General features: G+C 43.5%; 1 protein-coding gene across 1 annotated transcript in view; it reads right to left on the reverse strand.

The window, feature by feature from the left end:
- The window catches only part of ADAMTS20 (ADAM metallopeptidase with thrombospondin type 1 motif 20), a 294,657-nt gene that overhangs the window by 265,086 nt on the left and 8,914 nt on the right, over positions 1-20,657 (reverse strand). Inside the window, exon 3 of the mRNA XM_030215611.1 lies at positions 2,484-2,649. Coding sequence (XP_030071471.1) covers positions 2,484-2,649 — 166 coding nt within the window. The remainder of the gene's footprint in view (positions 1-2,483; positions 2,650-20,657) is intronic.

Here is a 20,657-nt window from a genome sequence, read left to right on the forward strand (position 1 = left end):
AGTGTGCCCTGAGGACTGGAATGGGAATGGCTACTATAGCATATTGCTATTACTATGATTTCATTTGCCTTTTTCCAAGTTTATCATGCTGTTCTAATTGTACATAATGCTGATATTTGAGTGTTTCATTATGATCACACTGGAGTGATATTTAGCCAGAGGCAGTGAGCATTTGTTTTTAAAACACCTGCCCACTGCCAGCTAAATTAGACTGAGATATTCAATGCCAGACCATAAGTGGGCACTGACACTGAGGGGCCCTTTTACTAAGCTGCGTAGGCACCTATGCGCATCCAATGTGCGTCAGTTTGGAACTATCACTCAGCTACCATGTGGCCTGAACGGTAATTTCATTTTTTACGCGCACCCACTATATTTTATTTTCCGGCACTCAGCGCTAACCAGGCAGTAATCGGCATTGTACATGTGCTGACGATTACCACAAGGTTAACGTGTGAGATCTTACCACTAAGTGAATGGGTGGCAGTAAGCTTTCAAGCCCAAAATGGATGCACACCAATTTTCATTTTGCTACACATCCATTTTTGGCCAAAAAAAGGCCTTTCTTGCAGATTCGCTAAAAAATGGACCTGAGTGCGTCCAATACATGCGTTTACACCAACGCAGGCCACTTTTCGGCGCACCTTAGTAAAAGGACCCATGGATATCCAGGTCTTTGGCAGCACCTGAAAGTTATGCAGACAAAGTCAATATTCAGGAGCCTTTTTACTAAGTCGCGTAGGCGCCTACTCGTGCCAACTTGGAAATACCACCCAGCTACATGGCCTGGGTGGTAATTTCATTTTTTATGTGTGTCTAGTACGCGCACCAGAAATTACACTAACCGGGCAGTAATCAGCAGTGTGCGCGTGCTGACGATTACCACCCGCTTAACGCATGAGACCTTACCGCTAAGTCAATGGGTGATGGTAAGGTCTCAGGCCCAAAATGGACACATGCCAATTTTTATTTTGCCGCATGTCCATTTTCAGCCCCCCAAAAAGGCCTTTTTTGCAGGTGCTCTGAAAAATGGACCTGAGCTCGTCCAATACACGCATCTACACCAGCGCAGGCCATTTTTCAGCGCACCTTAGTAAAAGGACCCCTGCATAGCTAACTGGGCCATACCTGTGTAACTGAATGGGCAACTGCTATTTACAAGGTCCCACTTGAGTGGTTATCTATGCAGGCATTGGCACTGAATGTCGCCAGTGCCTACCTCAGTGGTTCCCAAACCTGGTCCTGGAGGTACCCCAGGCAGTCAGGTTTTCAGGATATCTGCAATGAATATTCATGAGAGAGATTTTCATGCACTGTCTCCTTTGTATGCAGATCTTATATTCATTGTGAGTATCCTGAAAACCTAACTGGCTGGGGTCCTCCAGGACCAGGTTTGAGAACCACTGAGGTAGGCACTGGCGTCATTCAGTCGCTTGGGATCTTGCCAGGTATTTGTGACCTGGATCGGCCACTGTTGGAAACAGGATGCTGGGCTTGATGGACCTTTGGTCTGTCCCAGTATGGCAGTACTTATGTACTTATGACCAGGTTTGGGAACCATTGGCTTACATAACTCCTGGCTCTGCACTACTCTGCCCCAGGCTCACCTCAACACTAACTGGTGAGTTAAAACAAATAGTGTTGTCTGGGATGGATTATTGTAACATTGTATATTTGGGACTGTTACTTGTGTTCACTCAAGGCATACTGCACAGAATACGGCTTTGTGCCTCATTTTTGGTTTGTTAAAATATGATCATATCTCAGCTCATCTAAAGCGGTTGATGTGGCTGCTGGTTGCATTTTGAGTGAAATTCAAGTTTCTGATGCTAGTTCATCATGCTTTGTTTCATGATTCTACTATGTATTTGAGGAATGTTATTCAGCATTATGTTCTACAGAGACAGTTGAGATTGATGACTGCTGGGAATTTAGTTGTGCCTGCTATGGCTCAATATCGTTTGTATGTGACTAGAAAAGACTTTTATTCGATAGCTGGGCCTTATGAATGGAATCGTTTACCTGCTGGTTTGAAACATGAGACTCATTTATGCACTTTTAAGAACCGACTTAAAGCACACTTGATGTATTTGGCTTTCTATGCTACTGTTGGTTAAGTATAAGACTTTGCTTTGAACATTTTTGGCTGTCTAATTAGATTCCTGCTGATTGTTAGATTTTAATTCTTGGTATGTTTTGTTTTTATGTTTTCTGTATTTGTATGTATGTATATATATTGTACCTCGCCCTGGATAAGGGTGGGTTATAAATAATAAATCTAAATCTAAATATTCAGTGGCACTGGTCAATTGCGTCACTGATTATCCCCTCCCAACCCACTCAGCACAATTTAACCAGTCAGGAGTCTCTCCTACCCAGTTTTGAATACCAGACCCACTGTCAATACTGCATGCAAACCATAAGTAAATGACCTCCTAGATGCAAAACAGAGGGTAAATACTGGAATCTGAACATAAATTTACCTGAGATTGCACAGGACTGGCGTGACTTCCTAGGAGGAGCTGTTTCATTTACTTCATGTCTGTACACAAGGTGTGGCTTGTAGTGTTCATCGTCATGGTCACCTCCATCCACTTTCATCAGAGGCTGTACAAAATATTCCCCATCGTGTGCTTTAAAAGTGCCCATCTGTGCGGCAAAACAAAAGTCGCAGAACTTGTACAAGAATTGTTCATATACAACAATCTTCACTAATATTTTAAATGCTGCACTAGACTTGACTCTGACCCACTGCTCAATTCTCCTATACAAGCAAAACCAAGGAAAACTCTTCTAGAAGATTGAAACTGAAAAGTCCCAAAAGTCCCAAGGGATGTCATTTGCTAACCAGTGAACCAATTTGCTCATGTTTACCTAACCTGTAAGGAGGGAAAAAGCAATTATAATGGAGGAGGGTAATCAATCTATATATGCATCAATATTTTTCCATTAGCTTTATTCTATGATATATTATGACAAACATTAATCAACCATATTCCCATGTCAACTTGAACATGAAAAAGGATCATCATTTTTTATGGTAAATAACTTTTCATAGAAACACATGGCAGATTGTTTTCATTTTTAATAAAAAGAAAACTTTAGTATCTCCTTTACAAGGAATTTCATCCTCCACCCCTATACCAACTCACAGGAACGTGGGTGGAGGACTCTCATGCAGCTCAAAACTGCTTAGAGAAACACTGTCCCTCGGCCATCTCTTCTCCAAGCTGAAAAACCTTAACCTCTTTAGCCTTTCTGCTATAGCTTTTTTGAGGTACAGCAACCAGAATTGGCACAATACTCAAGGTGCAGTCCCAACTAACAGGAACTACTTCCCCTAACTCTATAATGTATGCAGACTGAGTTCGTGTATTTCCTCATATGATGTGCAGATTTATAAAAAGGTATTCTTCTTTAAAACCTGCTAAGGCTGAGCACCTGATCTAGATTTAAGAGAACTGATAACTGAACTAGACAACTGGATTTCTATTTTTAAAGAAAATTTCCCTAAAAGCTGCCAAAATATGGATGCCTAGAGATACGATATTCAGCCTTAGCCAAAAATGGATACCTATCGTTGTCTAAATTCAATCCTCCACTCTCCCAGGTCATGATCCCCTCTCTATCAAATCCCTGAGGATAGCTGCCTGCAAGCAGCAATCCTCTTCTTTCCTCCCACCTGAACCCTAGTCCCTCCTGCCCAGCTGAGATCCTCTCCTGCTAATCCCTAAAAACTGCCTTAATATAGCGTACCTCAAAAAGGAGTATAGTAAATGTGCAAAGTAAAGTAACGTAAGGCACCATTTTGAGTTTCTTTGCAGCTCTTGAGCATAGATCTCAGAAATGTGGAGGAGATACATCTTTTCCACAATGTTCCTCATCAGAGACTCCTGAGAAAATTAAAGAGTCATGGGATAGGAGGCAAGGATCAGGTGTGGATTAGGAATTGGTTATTGGACAGAAAACAGAGGGTAGGGTTAAATGGCCATTTTTCTCAATGGCGGAGGGTGAATAGTGGAGTGCCACAGGGATCTGTACTGGGACCGGTGCTATTTAACAAATTTATAAATGATCTGGAAATCGGAACGAGTGAGGTGATTAAATTTGCAGATGACACAAAACTATTCAAGGGTGTTAAAACACAAGCAGACTGTGAAAAATTGCAGGAAGATCTTAGGAAATTGGAAGATGGGACATCCAAATGGCAGATAATGTGGACAATTGCAAAGTGATGCACACTGGAAAGAATAATCCGAATCTTAGTTACCTGATGCTAGAGATCAGCACCCAAGAAAAAGATCTAGGTCTCATTGTAGACAATACGCTGAAATCTTCTGCCCAGTGTGTGGCAGCGGCCAAGAAAAACACACAGGATGCTAGAAATTATTAGGAAAGGGATGGTAAATAATACTGAGAATACTTTAATGCATCTGTATCACTCCATGGTGCGATCTCACCTTGAGTACTGAATTCAGTTCTGTTTACCGTATCTCAAAAAAGATATAGTAGAATTAGAAAAGGTTCAAAGAAGAGCGACAAAATGATAAAGGGGATGGAAATCCTCTCAAATGAGGAAAGGCTAAACAGGTTAGTGCTCTTCAGCCTGGAAAAGAGACAGCTGAGGGGAGATATGATTGAGGTCTACAAAATCCCAAGTGGTGTAGAATGAGTAGAAGTGAATTGATTTTCTGCTCTTTCATAAAGTACAAAGACTAGGGAACACTCAATGAAGTTACATAGAAATACTTTTAAAATAAATAGGAGGAAATATTTTTTCACTCAACTAATAGTTAAGCTCTGGAACTCTTTGCTGGAGGATGTATTAACAGCAGTTAGCATATCTGGGTTTTAAAAAGCTTTGGACAAAATTCGTGGAGAGGCATAATCGAAAGGGGCACCCACATTTTCCTGAGGACGTCCTCGCAAGATGTCCCGGTGAAGGGGTGGGGAAACCCATATTATCGAAACAAGATGGGTGTCTATCTTTCGTTTCGATAATACGGTCGTGGACGCCCAAATCTGGAACTTTAGGTCGACCTTAGAGATGGTCGTCCCTAGAGATGATCGTCCCCGATTTTCGGCGATAATGGAAACCGAGGACGCCCATCTCAGAAACGACCAAATCCAAGCCATTTGGTCGTGGGAGGAGCCAGCATTCATAGTGCACTGGTCCCCCTCACATACCAGGACACCAACCAGGCACCCTAGGGGGCACTGCAGTGGACTTCATAAATTGCTCCCAGGTGCATAGCTCCCTTACCTTGTGTACTGAGCCCCCCAAAACCCACTACCAACAACTGTACAACACTACCATAGCCCTAAGGGGTTGAAGGGAGGCACCTAGACGTGGGTACAGTGGGTTTCTGGTGGGTTTTGAAGGGCTCACATTTACAACCACAAGTGTAACAGGTAGGGGGGGATGGGCCTGGGTCCGCCTGCCTGAAGTGCACTGCACCCACTAAAACTGCTCCAGGGACCTGCATACTGCTGTCATGGAGCTGGATCTGACATTTGAGGCTGGCAAAAAAATATTTTTTTATAGGGTGGGAGGGGGTTGGTGACCACTGGGGGAGTAAGGGGAGGTCATCCCCGATTCCCTCCGGTGGTCATCTGGTCCGTTCGGGCACCTTTTTGAGCCTTGGTCGTAAAAAAAATGGACCAAGTAAAGTCGCCCAAGTGCTCATCAGGGACACCCTTCTTATTTCCATTATCGGTCGAGGACACCCATGTGTTAGGTATGCCCCAGTCCCGCCTTCGCTACGCTTCAGACACGCCCCAATGAACTTTGGTCATCCCCACGATGGAAAGCAGTTGAGAACGCCCAAAATCGGCTTCCAATTATGCCGATTTGGGCGACCCTGGGAGAAGGACGCCCATCTCCTGATTTGTGTCGAAAGATGGGCACCCTTCTATTTCGAAAATAAACCTGATAGTCTACTATTGAGACAGACAAGGGGAAGTAACTGCTTGCCCTGTGATTGGTAGCATAAAATGTTGCTAGTATTTGGGTTTCTGCAAGGTACTTGTGACCTGGATTGGCCACTGTTGGAAATGGGATACTGGGCTAGAGAAACCATTGGTCTGACCCAGTATGGCTATTCTTATGTTCTTAAGTTAACTTGTATACTTGGAAACTTTATAGACCTCTATCATATCTCCTCCAAGTTGAAGAGTCCTAACCTCTTTAACCTTTCCTCATATCAGAGTTATTCCATTTACTTAATCATTTTGGTCGCCCTTCTTCATACCATTTCTAATCCACTGTCTTTTTTAAAATGTGTTAACCACAATTGTACACAATATTCAAGCTGTAGTCACACCATGGAGCGATATAGAGCCATTATGAAGTTCTTTGTTTTGTTCTCTGTTGCTTCCTTATGAATTCCTAACATTCCGTGTTTGATTTTTTAGCCATAAAAACTGAGCATTAGATTTCATCACATAGTCCACAATGATGCCTAGATTAGTTTCCTAATGTTACTCTTACTTACGTGCATCACTTTCCGTATTAAGGGAGAGAGTTATCAACCTGGGTTAACGTTAAGACGATATTTTACTGTTAACCTCAATTATTAGTAACTAGATCTCACTACAGAAAATGGAATCTGTGCTAAAACAGCATGAGTTAGTGGTAAAACATGTCTTAACAGGAACCCACATTGATAACTACTCTTTACATGTTATGTGCCATTTCAATGCCCAGGTTTTCAGTTTCACAAAGTCATCCTGCAATTTTCACAATCTGCATGTGATTTAACAACTTTATAAGATGCAACAACATAGAATTTACAACTCTGTGCTACTGCATACCACAGTTTAACACATCCCTTGAGAAATTACTTGAATTGAAATGGTGGCTTAGTCCCTTACTTAGACACTTTGATCTTTTGAATAATTGGTCCCTACTTGGCTAATAAATCAGATTTAAGGATATTACAGTCATAAATTCACCACTCAATCTGACCAGTCTAGGCCATAATGTATCCTTTGGTTTACTTTAATCTACTGGCCAAACCAGCTGTCAAACAAATCTTGCATCACTGGACTTAGATCTCTTCTGAAATATCTTTTGATGTAAATAGCTCCAGTTTTGCCAGTTTTTAACCACATGAAAACCCTTAGTCCATTTCTGTTAGTTTTGTGGTCTTTAGAATATACCAGTCATCATTATTACATTAAGATAAACCTCTCATTTCATATAGGCCTTTAGTCAATTCTTCAGTGGTAATGACTTTCAGATACTGATGCAACAGAATGAATTCTATTGGGCAAGCTATCTAGGCTGTGAATCATCCTAAACAACTTACTCTTTCATTTCTGCAAGAAACAAACATAATTCAAAAGTCAACTGAAAGCACATAAGATCCCAGTCTAATTCACAGCCTTAACTTTCTTCTGCTAATATTAGCAGAATATGCTAGCTCCGTAGAAGCACTGAGTGCTTTGACACCCCTATATTGTGTCTACTTTATGTCTATCATGTCCAGGGAGTTTGTTGATTTTCAATCATTTTGAAAAGTTGGCTCCCCCGGCTAGTAGTGCTTCAGTGGCACACTCAAACCTTCCAGTTGAAATACCATATAACTTACAGCAGCAATGTCCGATGACTAGTATAGAAGCAAAACACTTAACAAGATCAAGTAAGGATTCCCAGGAACAAGTAAGATCAACATGGAAAGGATGAGAGTTGTAATTTTGCCCCATTGCATAGGACACAACCTCCAAATATAGTAACGTGGAGGGCCATAATCGAACGGGGCCGGCCATCTCTAAGGACGGCCATCTCCGGGGACGGCCCCGTAAAGTTGCGTCTCTGACCGTATTATTGAAAAAGATGGCCAGCCATCCTTCGTTTCGATAATATGGGCGGGTCCGGCCAAATCTCAACATTTGGGCCGGCCTTAGAGATCGCCAGCGTTCGAGATGGCCGCCATTGGTTTTCCTCGATAATGGAAACTCATGGCGGCCATCTCAAACCCAGTCAAATCCAAAGAACTTGGTCATGGGAGGAGCCAGCATTTGTAGTGCACTGGCCACCCTCACATGCCAGGACACCAACCGGGGGCACTGCAGTGGACTTCACAAATTGATCCCAGGTGGATAGCTCCCTTACCTTGGGTGCTGAGCCTCCCAAAGCCCCCCCAACCCCCCCCCCAAACCCACTCCCCACAACTGTACACCACTACCATAGCCCTTAGGGATGAAGGGGGGCACCTACATGTGGGTACAGTGGGTTTCGGGTGGGTTTTGGAGGGTTCCCATTTACCACCATAAGTGTAACAGGTGGGGGGGATGGGCCCGGGTCCGCCTGCCTGAAGTGCACTGCACCCACTAAAAACTGCTCCAGGGACCTGCATACTGCTGTCATGGTGCTCTGGATTTGCTACACAAACAGTCTCTAATGGGGAAGTCATACTAATAAACTTCTAATTGACAATTTGATAATGGAGCTGGGTATGACATTTGAGGCTGGCAAAAAATGTTTTTTGGGTTTTTGTTTTGGTGGGAGGGGGTTGGTGACCCTGGGGGAGTAAGGGCTGGTCATCCCCCATTCCCTCTGGTGGTCATCTGGTCAGTTGGGGCACCTTTTTGAGGCTTGGTCGTGAACAAAAAGGGACCAAGAAAAGTCGGACAAATGCTCGTCAGGGCCGGCTTTCTTTTTTCCATTATCAGCCGAAGCCGGACATCTCTTAACCAAGCCCCATCCCGCCTTCAGTCTGCCCCCCTGCAACCTCAATTTATGTCCTCTAGTTCTACCACCTTCCCATCTCCGGAAAAGGTTCATATGTGGATTAATACCTTTCAAATATTTGAACATCTGTATCATGTCACCCCTGTTTCTCCTATCCTCCAAGGTATACATGTTCAGGTCGGCAAGTCTCTCCTCGTACGGTTTGCAACACAAATCCCATATCTTTTTCGTAACTTTTCTTTGCACCGCTTCCAGTCTTTCTACATCTTTAGCCAGATACGGCCTCCAAAACTGAACCCAATACTCCAAGTGGGGCCTCACCAACGACTTGTAGAGGGGCATCAACACCTCCTTTCTTCTGCTGGTTATACCCCTCTCTATGCAGCCTAGCATCCTTCTAGCCACGGCCGTTGCCTTGTCACATTGTTTCTTCACCTTCAGGAAGAAGGTGCATGAGTGAGTGGAATCAGCATGAGCTGGCACAGCATGCTCACCCAAGTCCCTGAGGAAGTTGCTGAAGACGAAATCCATGGTGTTGGGTGTAAGTAGGGGAGCTTTTTTGGCATCAAATGGATTTATATGGAGTATATGGAGATGTTGGCCACCATCTTGGTGCAACAACTTAAAGCACATAAGTACATTTTGATTTAAATATTTGGACTCATTTTGTATGAAGGTTATTTTGGAGCACAAGTTTAATTTTGGCACAGAGTTGGAGAGTGCCCACTAAATGATAAAAATTATCCACTCAAAGAAGTGGTCCATATAAAGTTAGACTGTTGCATGGGTGAGGTATTTCTCTGAGGGCCTCTCCTTCTTTCAAATACATTATATATATATATATATATATATATATATATATGTGTGTGTGTGTGTGTGTGTGTGTGTGTGTTAGTTTTATGTGGCACTCCATTACATCTATGGCAATGCAGTCCTGCTTTACTTAGAACCACACACCCACAGAGGCATTTTCAGGCAAGTTATTTCATCCAGGTAAACTGTTCATTACCCATGTAAATTCATCAGTCCGCCACTAATGCCTCTCAATTACATTACCTTTCCTGTAAAACAGATCAATTCCTTCTTCTTGGCCACTGTTCACCTCCACTGCTCCTCCAGTCTCTGGTATTCCTTCTCCCTGTTTCCACCACCACCCCCCGATGCTGCTACCGAGATGAGCATTATGACACTCCTTAAATGTGCTGACTCTTCCTTACAAAGCAATTCCATACCTAAAGTCTGGATTACATGGTTTGGTAAGGAGTGGAGAAGTGGCTTAGTGGTTAGAGCACTGGTCTTGCAATCCAGAGGTGGCTGGTTTAAATCCCACTGCTGCTCCTTGTGATCTTGGGCAAGTCACTTAACCCTCCATTGCCTCAGGTACAAACTTAGATTGCGAGCCCTCGTGGGACAGAGAAATATCCAGAGTAACTGAATGTAACTCAACTTGAGCTACTACTGAAAAAGATGTGAGCAAAATCTAAATAAATAAATAAATGGTGTGCAAGAGTCAGCAGGTTATAGTAGCACTGCCTTCCTCATGATAGCAAGGAGGGGAAGGTATGGAAGGAGACCAATAGAAATGAAGAGGATGAAAGAGGAAGAAGACATGCACAGAGGGAGGAAAACGGAAAGGATATAAACAAAAGTACCTGCACAAAGAGGGAAGGAAGCGATGAGATTGAAGTAGAGAGGAAAGGAAGAAGAAGGGGTGCAATAATACAGAGGCTGGAAGTGGAGGGTAGATAAGATAAAACATAAGATGAGAAAACAGGAAGGCTTGAGGAGAAGAGAAAAGAAACTAGATAAGGCACCGATATGGGGAAATGGGATGGAAAGAGAAAGGAGAGAAAGTTATCAAGTGAGTGATGAGAAAAGGGTGAATTTTCATTTCTGATCATCACATTTTTATTTTTCATACTTTGATTTTCTCTCACTTTTAGATCCCCTCCATAGACATGCCTGGATAAGACAAAAGCTGACAGGAAACCTCATTCACACCTAAATCCCTCAGAACCACTCTTCTGCAAATCAGAGGTCATCGGAGTAGCAGCACCCTCCTTTCCTCCCTCTCCGGAGCGTAAGTGCCTCATCTCCACACCGTACCCTAGCTGTGCTCAGCCCTAGAGAGGAGATTGAAATATGAACTCTTTGTACTGCAGCACATGCTGCAAGGAGACAGGCCATGCAACCAGCCCTCAAATGAATTTGTCTATGTAATGTAATTTGACTTGGAGCATGTTTGGTCTTAAAGCCAGACCAGACCTCTTGGCTCAGCAAACAAGTTATCTGGCTTACCCACCTGCTTTATGTCCCACACCCCAGCAGTAAGGCCTAAGATCAGAATGACACTTCATGGAAGAGTGTATGAATAAAGGGTGAGCCCTCGTCTCTACTTTTCTCAAAACTTTCATTTCTATAGTTTTTGGCAAATCATTTTTTTTTCATGGGAATGTCAAATTCTGTGATCAGCACTGGACCAAACCTAAGGCCAAAATACACTGTACAATAAATAAAACTGCACAATTTTGTCAAGGAGACATGCAGACATACTTAATGAATTGAAATGACAGGATAGAGGTAACTCTGAAAAGGAGCCGCCAAAATTTAGGCAGCAAGAACATATGTTTCATTTTCGGAAACTTTTGAAAACCTTCTACTTTATCAATTATGTAGAACAGAATTTAGAATAATGGAAGAAAGGTTATAAATGGGCATCTGTAATATATATTAAATCAAAACTGTATTGTTTGTCTGTGTAGATTATATTATGTATTTAATCTTGTATTTGCGGTGCTCTCCTGTATACTAAATCATGAGTTATACTGTTTTTCATCTTATGTAGCTAGTTTGTGGGTTTGCTGTGCTTTCCTGTAATGACTGGAATTCTAATGTTTGTCCAACCTGTACATATTGTATTGCTTCTTTTTTATAAATTGTAAACCGTTCTGTCTTGCAGTAGCAATAAGATACGGTATAAATTGACGTAAATAAATAAATAAATGTAAATGCCAGCATTCTAGTCATTTACACATATGTTTAAACACCTGTACATGTATATGACAATATTCCGGTTATGCGCTATTCATTAAGAAGTCCTTTTACTAACTGATTTAGTGCATGTTTACGATTAGTGCGAACTAAATGCTAAGAAGCCCATAGGAATAAAATGGACTTCTTACCTGTCACGTCCCTTACCTGTGCCGCCCTGCCCGCAGTGATGCCTCGCTCCGCGAGCAGGAGAGAGCGGGGTATCGCTGGCTACGGGCGGCGTGTTCAGGCAATCTTGCCTGCCTCCTGGACGGTGCCGGTTCGCCGCTATAGTGCTGTGGCGGCTGGAGAGCGCCGGCCATTTTGGCAGCGCCGGCGCTCACAAACTGGAGAGTCTCTTCCGGGCACTGGACCCGGGAGCATGGGGAACGCCCCTTCTGGGTCCGGATTGGCTGGTCGCGGCTGGACTCCGCCCTCTCTCTGTGACCAGCCTATCCAGAGCCCTGGGGCTGGTTGTAGGCTCCACCCCCCGGACAGCTGATGGTTGTCTTCCTGATGGAGGGGGCTATTTAAGTTCAGACGCTGGCAGAACACTTTGCTTCGGCTTCTGCTTGTGTGGATTCCTGAGTTCTGTGTGTTTGGATTGCTTTTCTGCCTTGAACCTCTGATTGGACCTGGACTTTGCTTTTGCCTGCCGCCTGCCTTGAACCTCTGATTGGACCTGGACTTTGCTTTTGCCTGCCGCCTGTCTTGAACCTCTGTTTGGACCTGGACTTTGCTTTTGCCTGCCGCCTGCCTTGTACCCCTGTTTGGACCTGGACTTTGCTTTTGCCTGCCGCCTGTCTTGAACCTCTGTTTGGACCTGGACTTTGCTTTTGCCTGCCGCCTGCCTTGTACCCCTGTTTGGACCTGGACTTTGCCTTTGCCTGCCGCCTGCCTTGAACCTCTGTTTGGACCTGGACTTTACTTTTGTCTGCCGCCTGCCTTGAACCTTTGTTTGGACCTGGACCTTGCCTTTTGCCATCCGTCTGCTGTCCATCCTGTGTACAGTCCTGCCCTCCTTAGGAAGTTCCAGTCCTGATTCTCCAGGTAAGATCAGAACTGTCTGGCTGCCAGACGTTGTTTGGCACAGGGGCTCACAGATCGTGGTATAGGCCTGACATTACCACATGAACCTTATCCTACCACAACATCACCTTGTATTTGTTTACTCTGGAGTCTGCAAACACCTCTCCGGCACTATGTAAGCCACATTAAGCATACAAATAGGTGGGAAAATGTGGGATACAAATGTAACAAATAAAAAAAAATTTTTTTAAATACCCCTAGACTCTATATAGTGAGCCTAGCATTCCGAATCAAAATCCAAGCATATTCGTAACAACATACATAACATAATTGGCTTAACAAGCCAATCAGCATTGTTAACGGTACTTAACAAGCAATAATGGGCACTAACTGGTAATAATTAGAATTTGCGCGCACAACTTGCTAAGCGTATTCTGTAATGCACTCCACCTAAATTCTAATGCACACAGGAGTCACGGACCAAGAAAAGGGATCTAGGTGTCGTCGTTGATGATACATTGAAACCTTCTGCTCAGTGTGCTGCTGCGGCTAAGAAAGCAAATAGAATGTTAGGTATTATGAGGAAGGAATGGAAAACAAAAATGAGGATGTTATAATGCCTTTGTATCGCTCCATGGTGCGACCGCACCTCGAATATTGTGTTCAATTCTGGTCGCCGCATCTCAAAAAAAGATATAGAGGGGCATAATCAAACGGCGCCAGTGAAATCGATCGCCGGCGATCTATTTTGGCGGCGCCGCAACAGCTGGCCAGAACCGTATTATCGAAAAAGATGGCTGGCCAACTTTTGTTTCGATAATACGGTTGGGGCCGGCCAAATGCCACAGATCGCCGGGTTTGAGATGGCCGACTTTGTTTTTCAGCGATAATGGAAACTGGAACTGGCCATCTCAAACCCGGCCAGAGGGGCCAGCATTCGTAGTGCACTGGTACTTCTGGATGTTTAGATCTTGCTGATCAGTTATGTTATGACTTACTTGTTCAGGAGTGCTGTATTTTGTGATACTGTTTTGAGAAATGTTCAAGAAAGACTTCATACAAATGAAAAAAGTCCCTGCCGTGCATTTTCCCTTGATGGCCGTCCCGAAAGTGCACTTCTCTTAATGGCCATCTTTCTCCCTGAACAGGGAAATCAAAAGTTTTTGCACACTGCTTTTTTTGTAGTAACAGTGGGATTCAAACCAGCCACCTCTGCCTTACAAGACCAGTGATATAACCACTTGGCCACAGCTCCACTTACTTGGGTATCCCTCCCTTTTGATTATACCCCTCCAGGTCTCTCTCCGCCACTCACAGACAGCTTAACGCACTGTGATTGGCTGAGAGAGACCTGAAGGGGTATAATCAAAAGGGAGGGACAGCCAAGTAAGTGGAGCTGTGGCCAAGTGGTTACATCATGGCTCCTTATAATAAGGAGGTGGCTGGTTCAAATCCCACTGTTACTACTAAAAAAAAACTGTGAGCAAAAGCTGTTTTGATTTCCCTGTTTGGGGAGAAAGCCGGCCATTAAGAGAAGTGCACTGACAGCCATCAACGGAAAATGAACGGCAGGGACTTTTTTAATTTGTATGAAGTCTTTCTTGAACATTTCTCAAAACAGTATCACAAAATACAGCACTCCAGAACAAGTAAGTCATAACATAACTGATCAGCAAGATCCTTTTTTTTTTTTACGAGCTGGCCGACTGGCTTCCCCTCCTAGGAAGGAAATGTTTTAAAGTTTTTTTTGGGGTGGGAGGGGGTTGGTGACCACTGGAGGAGTATGGGGAGGTCATCCCTGATTCCTTCCGGTGGTCATCTGGTCAGTTTGGGCATCTTTTTGAGACTTGGTCGTGAAAATAAATAGACCAAGTAAAACCGGCCAAATGCTTGTCATCGTCGTTTTTCTTTTTTCCATTATCAGCTGAAGCTGGCCATCTCGTCAGCACGCCCACATCCCACCTTCACTACCCTGCCGACACGCCCCCTTGTAGTGTAGCCGCCTCCGCGACGGAATACCGGCGAGTGTGTCCAAAAATCGGCTTTCGATTATACCGATTTAGCCGGTTTTAGGAGATGGCCGGCCATCTCCCGATTTGTGTCGGAAGATGGCCGGCTATCACTTGCGAAAATAAGCTGGATAGTGGAATTAGAAAAGGTGCAGAGAAGGGCGACGAAAATGATAAAGGGGATGGGACGACTTTCCTATGAGGAAAGGCTAAAGCGGCTAGGGCTCTTCAGCCTGGAGAAAAGGCGGCTGAGGGGAGATATGATAGAGGTCTATAAAATAATGAGTGGAGTTGAACGAGTAGATGTGAAGCGTCTATTCACGCTTTCCAAAAATACTAGGACTAGGGGGCATGCGATGAACCTACAATGTAGTAAATTTAAAACGAATCGGAGAAAATTTTTCTTCACTCAACGTGTAATTAAACTCTGGAATTCGTTGCCAGAGAATGTGGTAAAGGCAGTTAGCTTAGCAGAGTTTTAAAAAGGTTTGGACGGCTTCCTAAAGGAAAAGTCCATAGACCATTATTAAATGGACTTGGGGAAAATCCACTATTTCTGGGATAAGCAGTATAAAATGTTTTGTACATTTTTGGGATCTTGCTGGGTATTTGTGACCTGGATTGGCCACTGTTGGAAACAGGATGCTGGCCTCGATGGACCTTTGGTCTTTCCCAGTATGGCAAAACTTATGTACTTATATGTACTAAAAAAGGGGCATGGTTGTAGGCGGGGAAATGAGTTTCATGGGCGTTCCAAACTTTATGCGCATAGTTATAGAATGTGGGCCAATGCGCTTAAATCTACGCACTGGGATTTACGCTACATTTTTGTTGGTGTAAATGGAGGCATGTAGTTTTAGGCGCTAAGATATCAACTAAGCGTATTCTATATACCGCGCCTAAATATAAGCACCCCTTATAGAATAGAAATGTTTTCCACACTGACTTTCTAGGCGCCGTATACAGAATCTGGTCCTTAGCACGCGCTATTGATTAGCGCTCACTAAATTACTTAGTGCACTTTAGTAAAAGGACCCTTAAGAGCATACCAATCTTCAATGCTGGGGAAATTTGCACAGGTAGAGTTTGGTTACATTGTGGGCACCGTGCACAATTACGCACGTAAATGAGAGAATAATGTGATGCATGTGTGTACTTTCACGTCAGCTCTATAACTGGCAATAGTGCTCATGCCTAAAAACATATGTGCATACGTGACTGGTTACGTTAGTATTCTATGAAAATAAGTAAGCTCCTACTTTCTTTACAGAATAGATTCTAAATAGGCTCATTCTTGGGTGCCTAAATATAGGCATGCTGGTAAAGCATTACCCTCTAATTGCTGCACCCTAGCTAGGGAACATCTGATCGCCATCCTTGCACTGTAACACCGAGGTGAATGGAACACTCAGCAGTACAGCCAGATTTGAACAAATAAGATTTTAGTCTGAGGCCAAGCCTTGAATAGACTATTTCAGTTTCATGGGCAGGAAGTCCAAGGAACTTAGCAATCGCTCAGTCAAACAGATGAAAAAAAACCTCCTCCAAAAATAGCATCGGCCCATACTATAAGAATGCACATCACTACATCATTTTCAAAACACTTGCACTGGTGTGGTGTCTAGTTCCAATGGTTCATCAGATTTATTTAGTATCTATTGCATCAGAATCACATTTCCTAATCCTTTTGTGTGATATATTTTATGTACTTCCCATCATCTACATAATATTTATATCTATGCATATTGTCCATGCCATTAAATTATAAGGCTTAATCTAGAAAGGGTTGTCTCCCATTTCGGAGCCTCATTTCAGCACTAAAAACATATGTAAACACAACTTTATGTGTTTTAAACCTGTTATTGAGCACAAAATAAAAACAATGTACTAAAGTGGTAATTTTATAAAGCTTTTTATTATGTAGGAAAGGGCTTTTATAAAATAAATCACCTCTTCGAGCAAAGCTTCGCTGGCTCCCCATCAAAGAAAGAATCAATTTTAAGATCAACACAATGGGGGGGGGGGGGGGGGGGGGAGCAAGATGGCGGCTGACTGAGATGCATAGGAAGCAGTTCCGGTTGTTGTAGCTCAGCTATTTACTTTTTACCTGTTTAAACTATGCCTAAACTAAGAGGTAAACAGCGAATTGGACCCGTGACTCCTGTTTTGCCGAGGACTGCAACAATTGATCGCTTTCTCTTACCGGGTATGAGTTCGGGACTATCCTCGCTGCCAGGTGGAGCGGAGGGAGGTCTCCCGCTCTCCCGGCTTGAGGCGGAGACAACTCTTAGTCCCGAAGCGAGAATTCCTCCTCCGATGCCGGCGGCAGCGTCAACTACGGCTCAGAGTAAACCGCCTGAGCAAGTCTCGACGGGGTCTCTTGACACGGGCGCCGGAGTGATGTTAGAGACGCAGACAAGCCCCGCATCGATGGGAGCGAGCGGAGGAGTTGAAGATATTGGGGAAGAACGCGGAAAAATAGGAGGATACTCAGAACTTTCCTCTTTTCCTGACTTGGGAACTCCAAGTAAGTCTTTTTTGCCCCCTAAGCCTCAAACAATTACTTTAGAAAATATTTGGGAGGCACTTGTGGGTCTGGAAGCCTCTTTTACTCAGAAATTAACACAATTTACCCAGAAGTGTAATTCAGATATTGAAAAGATATCTGAATTAGAGACTAAATTAATTTCTTTGGGTAAGGATATGGAAAACAACCTTGCAGCTACACAAAACTCTCAACAAATTCAGATGAATCTGATTAAAGAAAATATTTACCTGCAAAACAGGATTGAGATTCTAGAAAATTACCAACGATCAAATATGTTGAGACTAACAAATTTTCCCAAGCAGCTTGCTATCTCACCATTGATAACCTTCAAACAATATTTAACTGAGAACTTAAAGATCCCGGAAAAATCTCATCCACCGATAACTAAGATTTATTATATAGAACCTTATCGAAAAAAAGCACTAACACAGGAGGATAAGGAGGTTCCTTTACCAGTCTTTAGATTTGAATGGACCTGACACAAATAATTGAAGGCGAGAATGTTGGTGTAACAACTGCAACTCTTAAAGTATTTTTCATATTACAGCCGGATAGAGATTGGATACTCAAACAATATTTCCTAAATAAAAATCAAGACTTCTTAGGTACTCGAATTAGAATGTATCCTGATATCTCAAGGGCGACCCAAAGAAAAAGGCAAGAATTTCTTAAATTAAGGCCGAAGGTATTACAACTTGGAGCACTTTTTTGGCTGAATTTCCCGTGCAAGTGCGTAATAAAATTTAATTCAGTAAAATATGTATTCTTTGAGGCAAAACAATTGAACATCTTCATAGAGGCTAGGCTGAGAGATTCCTTGCCTCCAGCTCCAATAACTGTAACAACTTCAACTCCATGAAAGATTAAAAATACCCGACTGCTATCATCAACCGTTTAATTCTTAATTAGGAATTGGATTTCTGATTTTATTAAAGTTTTCCTTAAGTTTAGTATGGGCTCCCCATGCATTGTGGACTAAAGATGAAAATTTAGTTTTAAAGAATTTGCCTATGTTCTCTTTTTTTTTTTCATTTCCTTTTATTTCTTGTAATTGTAGAAACTATTATAATCATCTTTTCTGTATTCAAGATTTTTGCTTGATGTAATAATTAAAAATGTTTAATTAAAAAAAAAAAAAAAAAAAAAAAAAGATCAACACAATGACCCACAAGATCATCCACGGCGAATCCCCTGGCTACATGAATGAATTGATCGACCTCCCTGCTAGAAACAGATCTATTTCTTCACGAACTTATCTTAACCTACACCTTCCCAATTGTAGAGGAATTAACTACAAGACCTACTACGCATCCAGTTTCTCCTTTTTGGGCAGCCAGCTTTGGAACGCTCTACCCAGACTAATCCGATTAATAAATGACTTCTTGCCCTTTAGAAAAATGCTGAAAGCTCATCTCTTTAAGCAAGCCTATCCTAATGCCCCAACCTAATATCGCCAACCACCACCCCCCAATTCTGTTCTGACTTAAATACCAACCTCCCATCCTTCTCTTTCCATCTCTCCTTAATTTTATCCCTCCTTACCCTTTCTCCCAAATTACACTATCCTATCCTGTCTACCCTCTTTTATCCTAGTCATATATTATCTAGCTCAACTTATCATACACTACTAAGCCCGACTTTACATTGTTTTACTACTGTCTTATTGAAAATTCTATTCTTAACTTTGTATCTCAAATTACTATGTAAGCCGCATTGAGCCTGCATTGTGTCGGAAAGCGCGGGGTACAAATGTAATAATAAATAATAATAATAATAAATAGCTCTATGCTTGCATAGAAGTGTGTACGCCACAAAGATTGTATGCAATATACACACACCTGTTCTTAGGGGGGGGGAATTTGGATGAAGCATGGGCAGGTTGCAGTATACATGCAGGATTCAGTGGCCTAGCCCACCCCGCACACATTCACAAACACTTTGGGCTCACGCCCCTCCGTGGCATCTATTGAGTGGCTGATGAGGATGCTGAAGCCCCACCAGCTGAAGAGATCTGCTGCCCGAACTCCCCACCTTTCCTCATGTAGCCTCAAGGAGCAAGGAAGTCGGTGACATGCTTCTAACCACCATTGCCAGTACTCCCCATGCATGCTCAGTTCACACACAAACTGAACATGCAAAGGGAGTGCCAGCATCAGCTTCTAGAAGCATGCCGGCCACGTCTTGCGCCTGAGGCAGCATAAGGAGGAGGGGGTGGCTCGGTCAATGGATCTCTTAGGCTGGCAGGGCTTCAGCAACACACATGCAACACAAGAGCATGCCCACGAGTCACTGGCATCAGTGAGGACCCCAAGCCACCAAGCATGATTATACCATAGATACATGCCCCCAAACCTAGGTTTCCCACCTTGCAGTATGTAAACTGCCTTTCAAATGGGGGTCCCAGCAGAGGTGCCCAGAAGGATGGGAGGATCAAACAGGATCTCCTGCCGTCCCCCAGCCAGCTGTAGGCCACACTGGCATGGGGATACACACACAACCACATCCTTGACAAGAGCTATAACAATGGCCCCATCCATGCAAAAGTACAGTGGCACACTATCTCCCAGCCAGTGTCTGGTCATCCATGGCCCTCCAGCAGGGCCAGGACCCATCCTGGTGCCCATAGGGAGAAAATCCTCTCAGGGGACAAACAGCTATCATAGCATTGGCTCCGGGGTTCACTGCTATGTCATCTCATTTGCCACAGATCATAGATGTCCCCAGGTAACAACCAACAGCCCCCAGCTGTCTCTGTCCCTGCCTACTGAAAACCAGCTGCATCACTATGCAAGGCATATAGGATGTGTTGACCTAAACTGCAAATCTTTTAAGCACACAGGTCACCCTCTAGCTGGCATCCAGCCTGCCCTAGACTAGCCTGCTGCTGAGAGGGACTGGGAGGAAGTGCTGTTGGATCCTGGGCAATGATATATGCCCCTCACCTCACAACAGGGACACAACCAGCAGCAGATAGAAGTAGAGGAGGAAGAGGAGGACACAGACCCACTGGAGGGGGAAGAAGGGATGGATGAAGAGCCCTCCCATGCAGCTAGGCAGGAGGTCACAGCAACTGAGCCCCCCTGAAATGGCTGCCACGCCTGTCACTGAGCCCCTCCCCTCAACAGCCACCCTTGCCCAGTTCCTGCTGCAAGTCATAGGCAAGAGCAGAGACATGCAGCAGGAGCTGCAAGCCCTACACCACATTCAGTGGCAAATACTGAGGAAGCTCAGGATGTTCCATGAGAAGCAGCTATAACAGCGGCTGCAGCCACAACAAAGGCAAAGGACAAAAACAGTTGTAATCAGTTTAAAGTTTTATTTTTGTTACAAATACAGTGTTTTCTGA

This window comes from Microcaecilia unicolor, chromosome 10, assembly GCF_901765095.1.
Source record: "Microcaecilia unicolor chromosome 10, aMicUni1.1, whole genome shotgun sequence".
NCBI classification, from domain to species: Eukaryota; Metazoa; Chordata; class Amphibia; order Gymnophiona; family Siphonopidae; genus Microcaecilia; species Microcaecilia unicolor.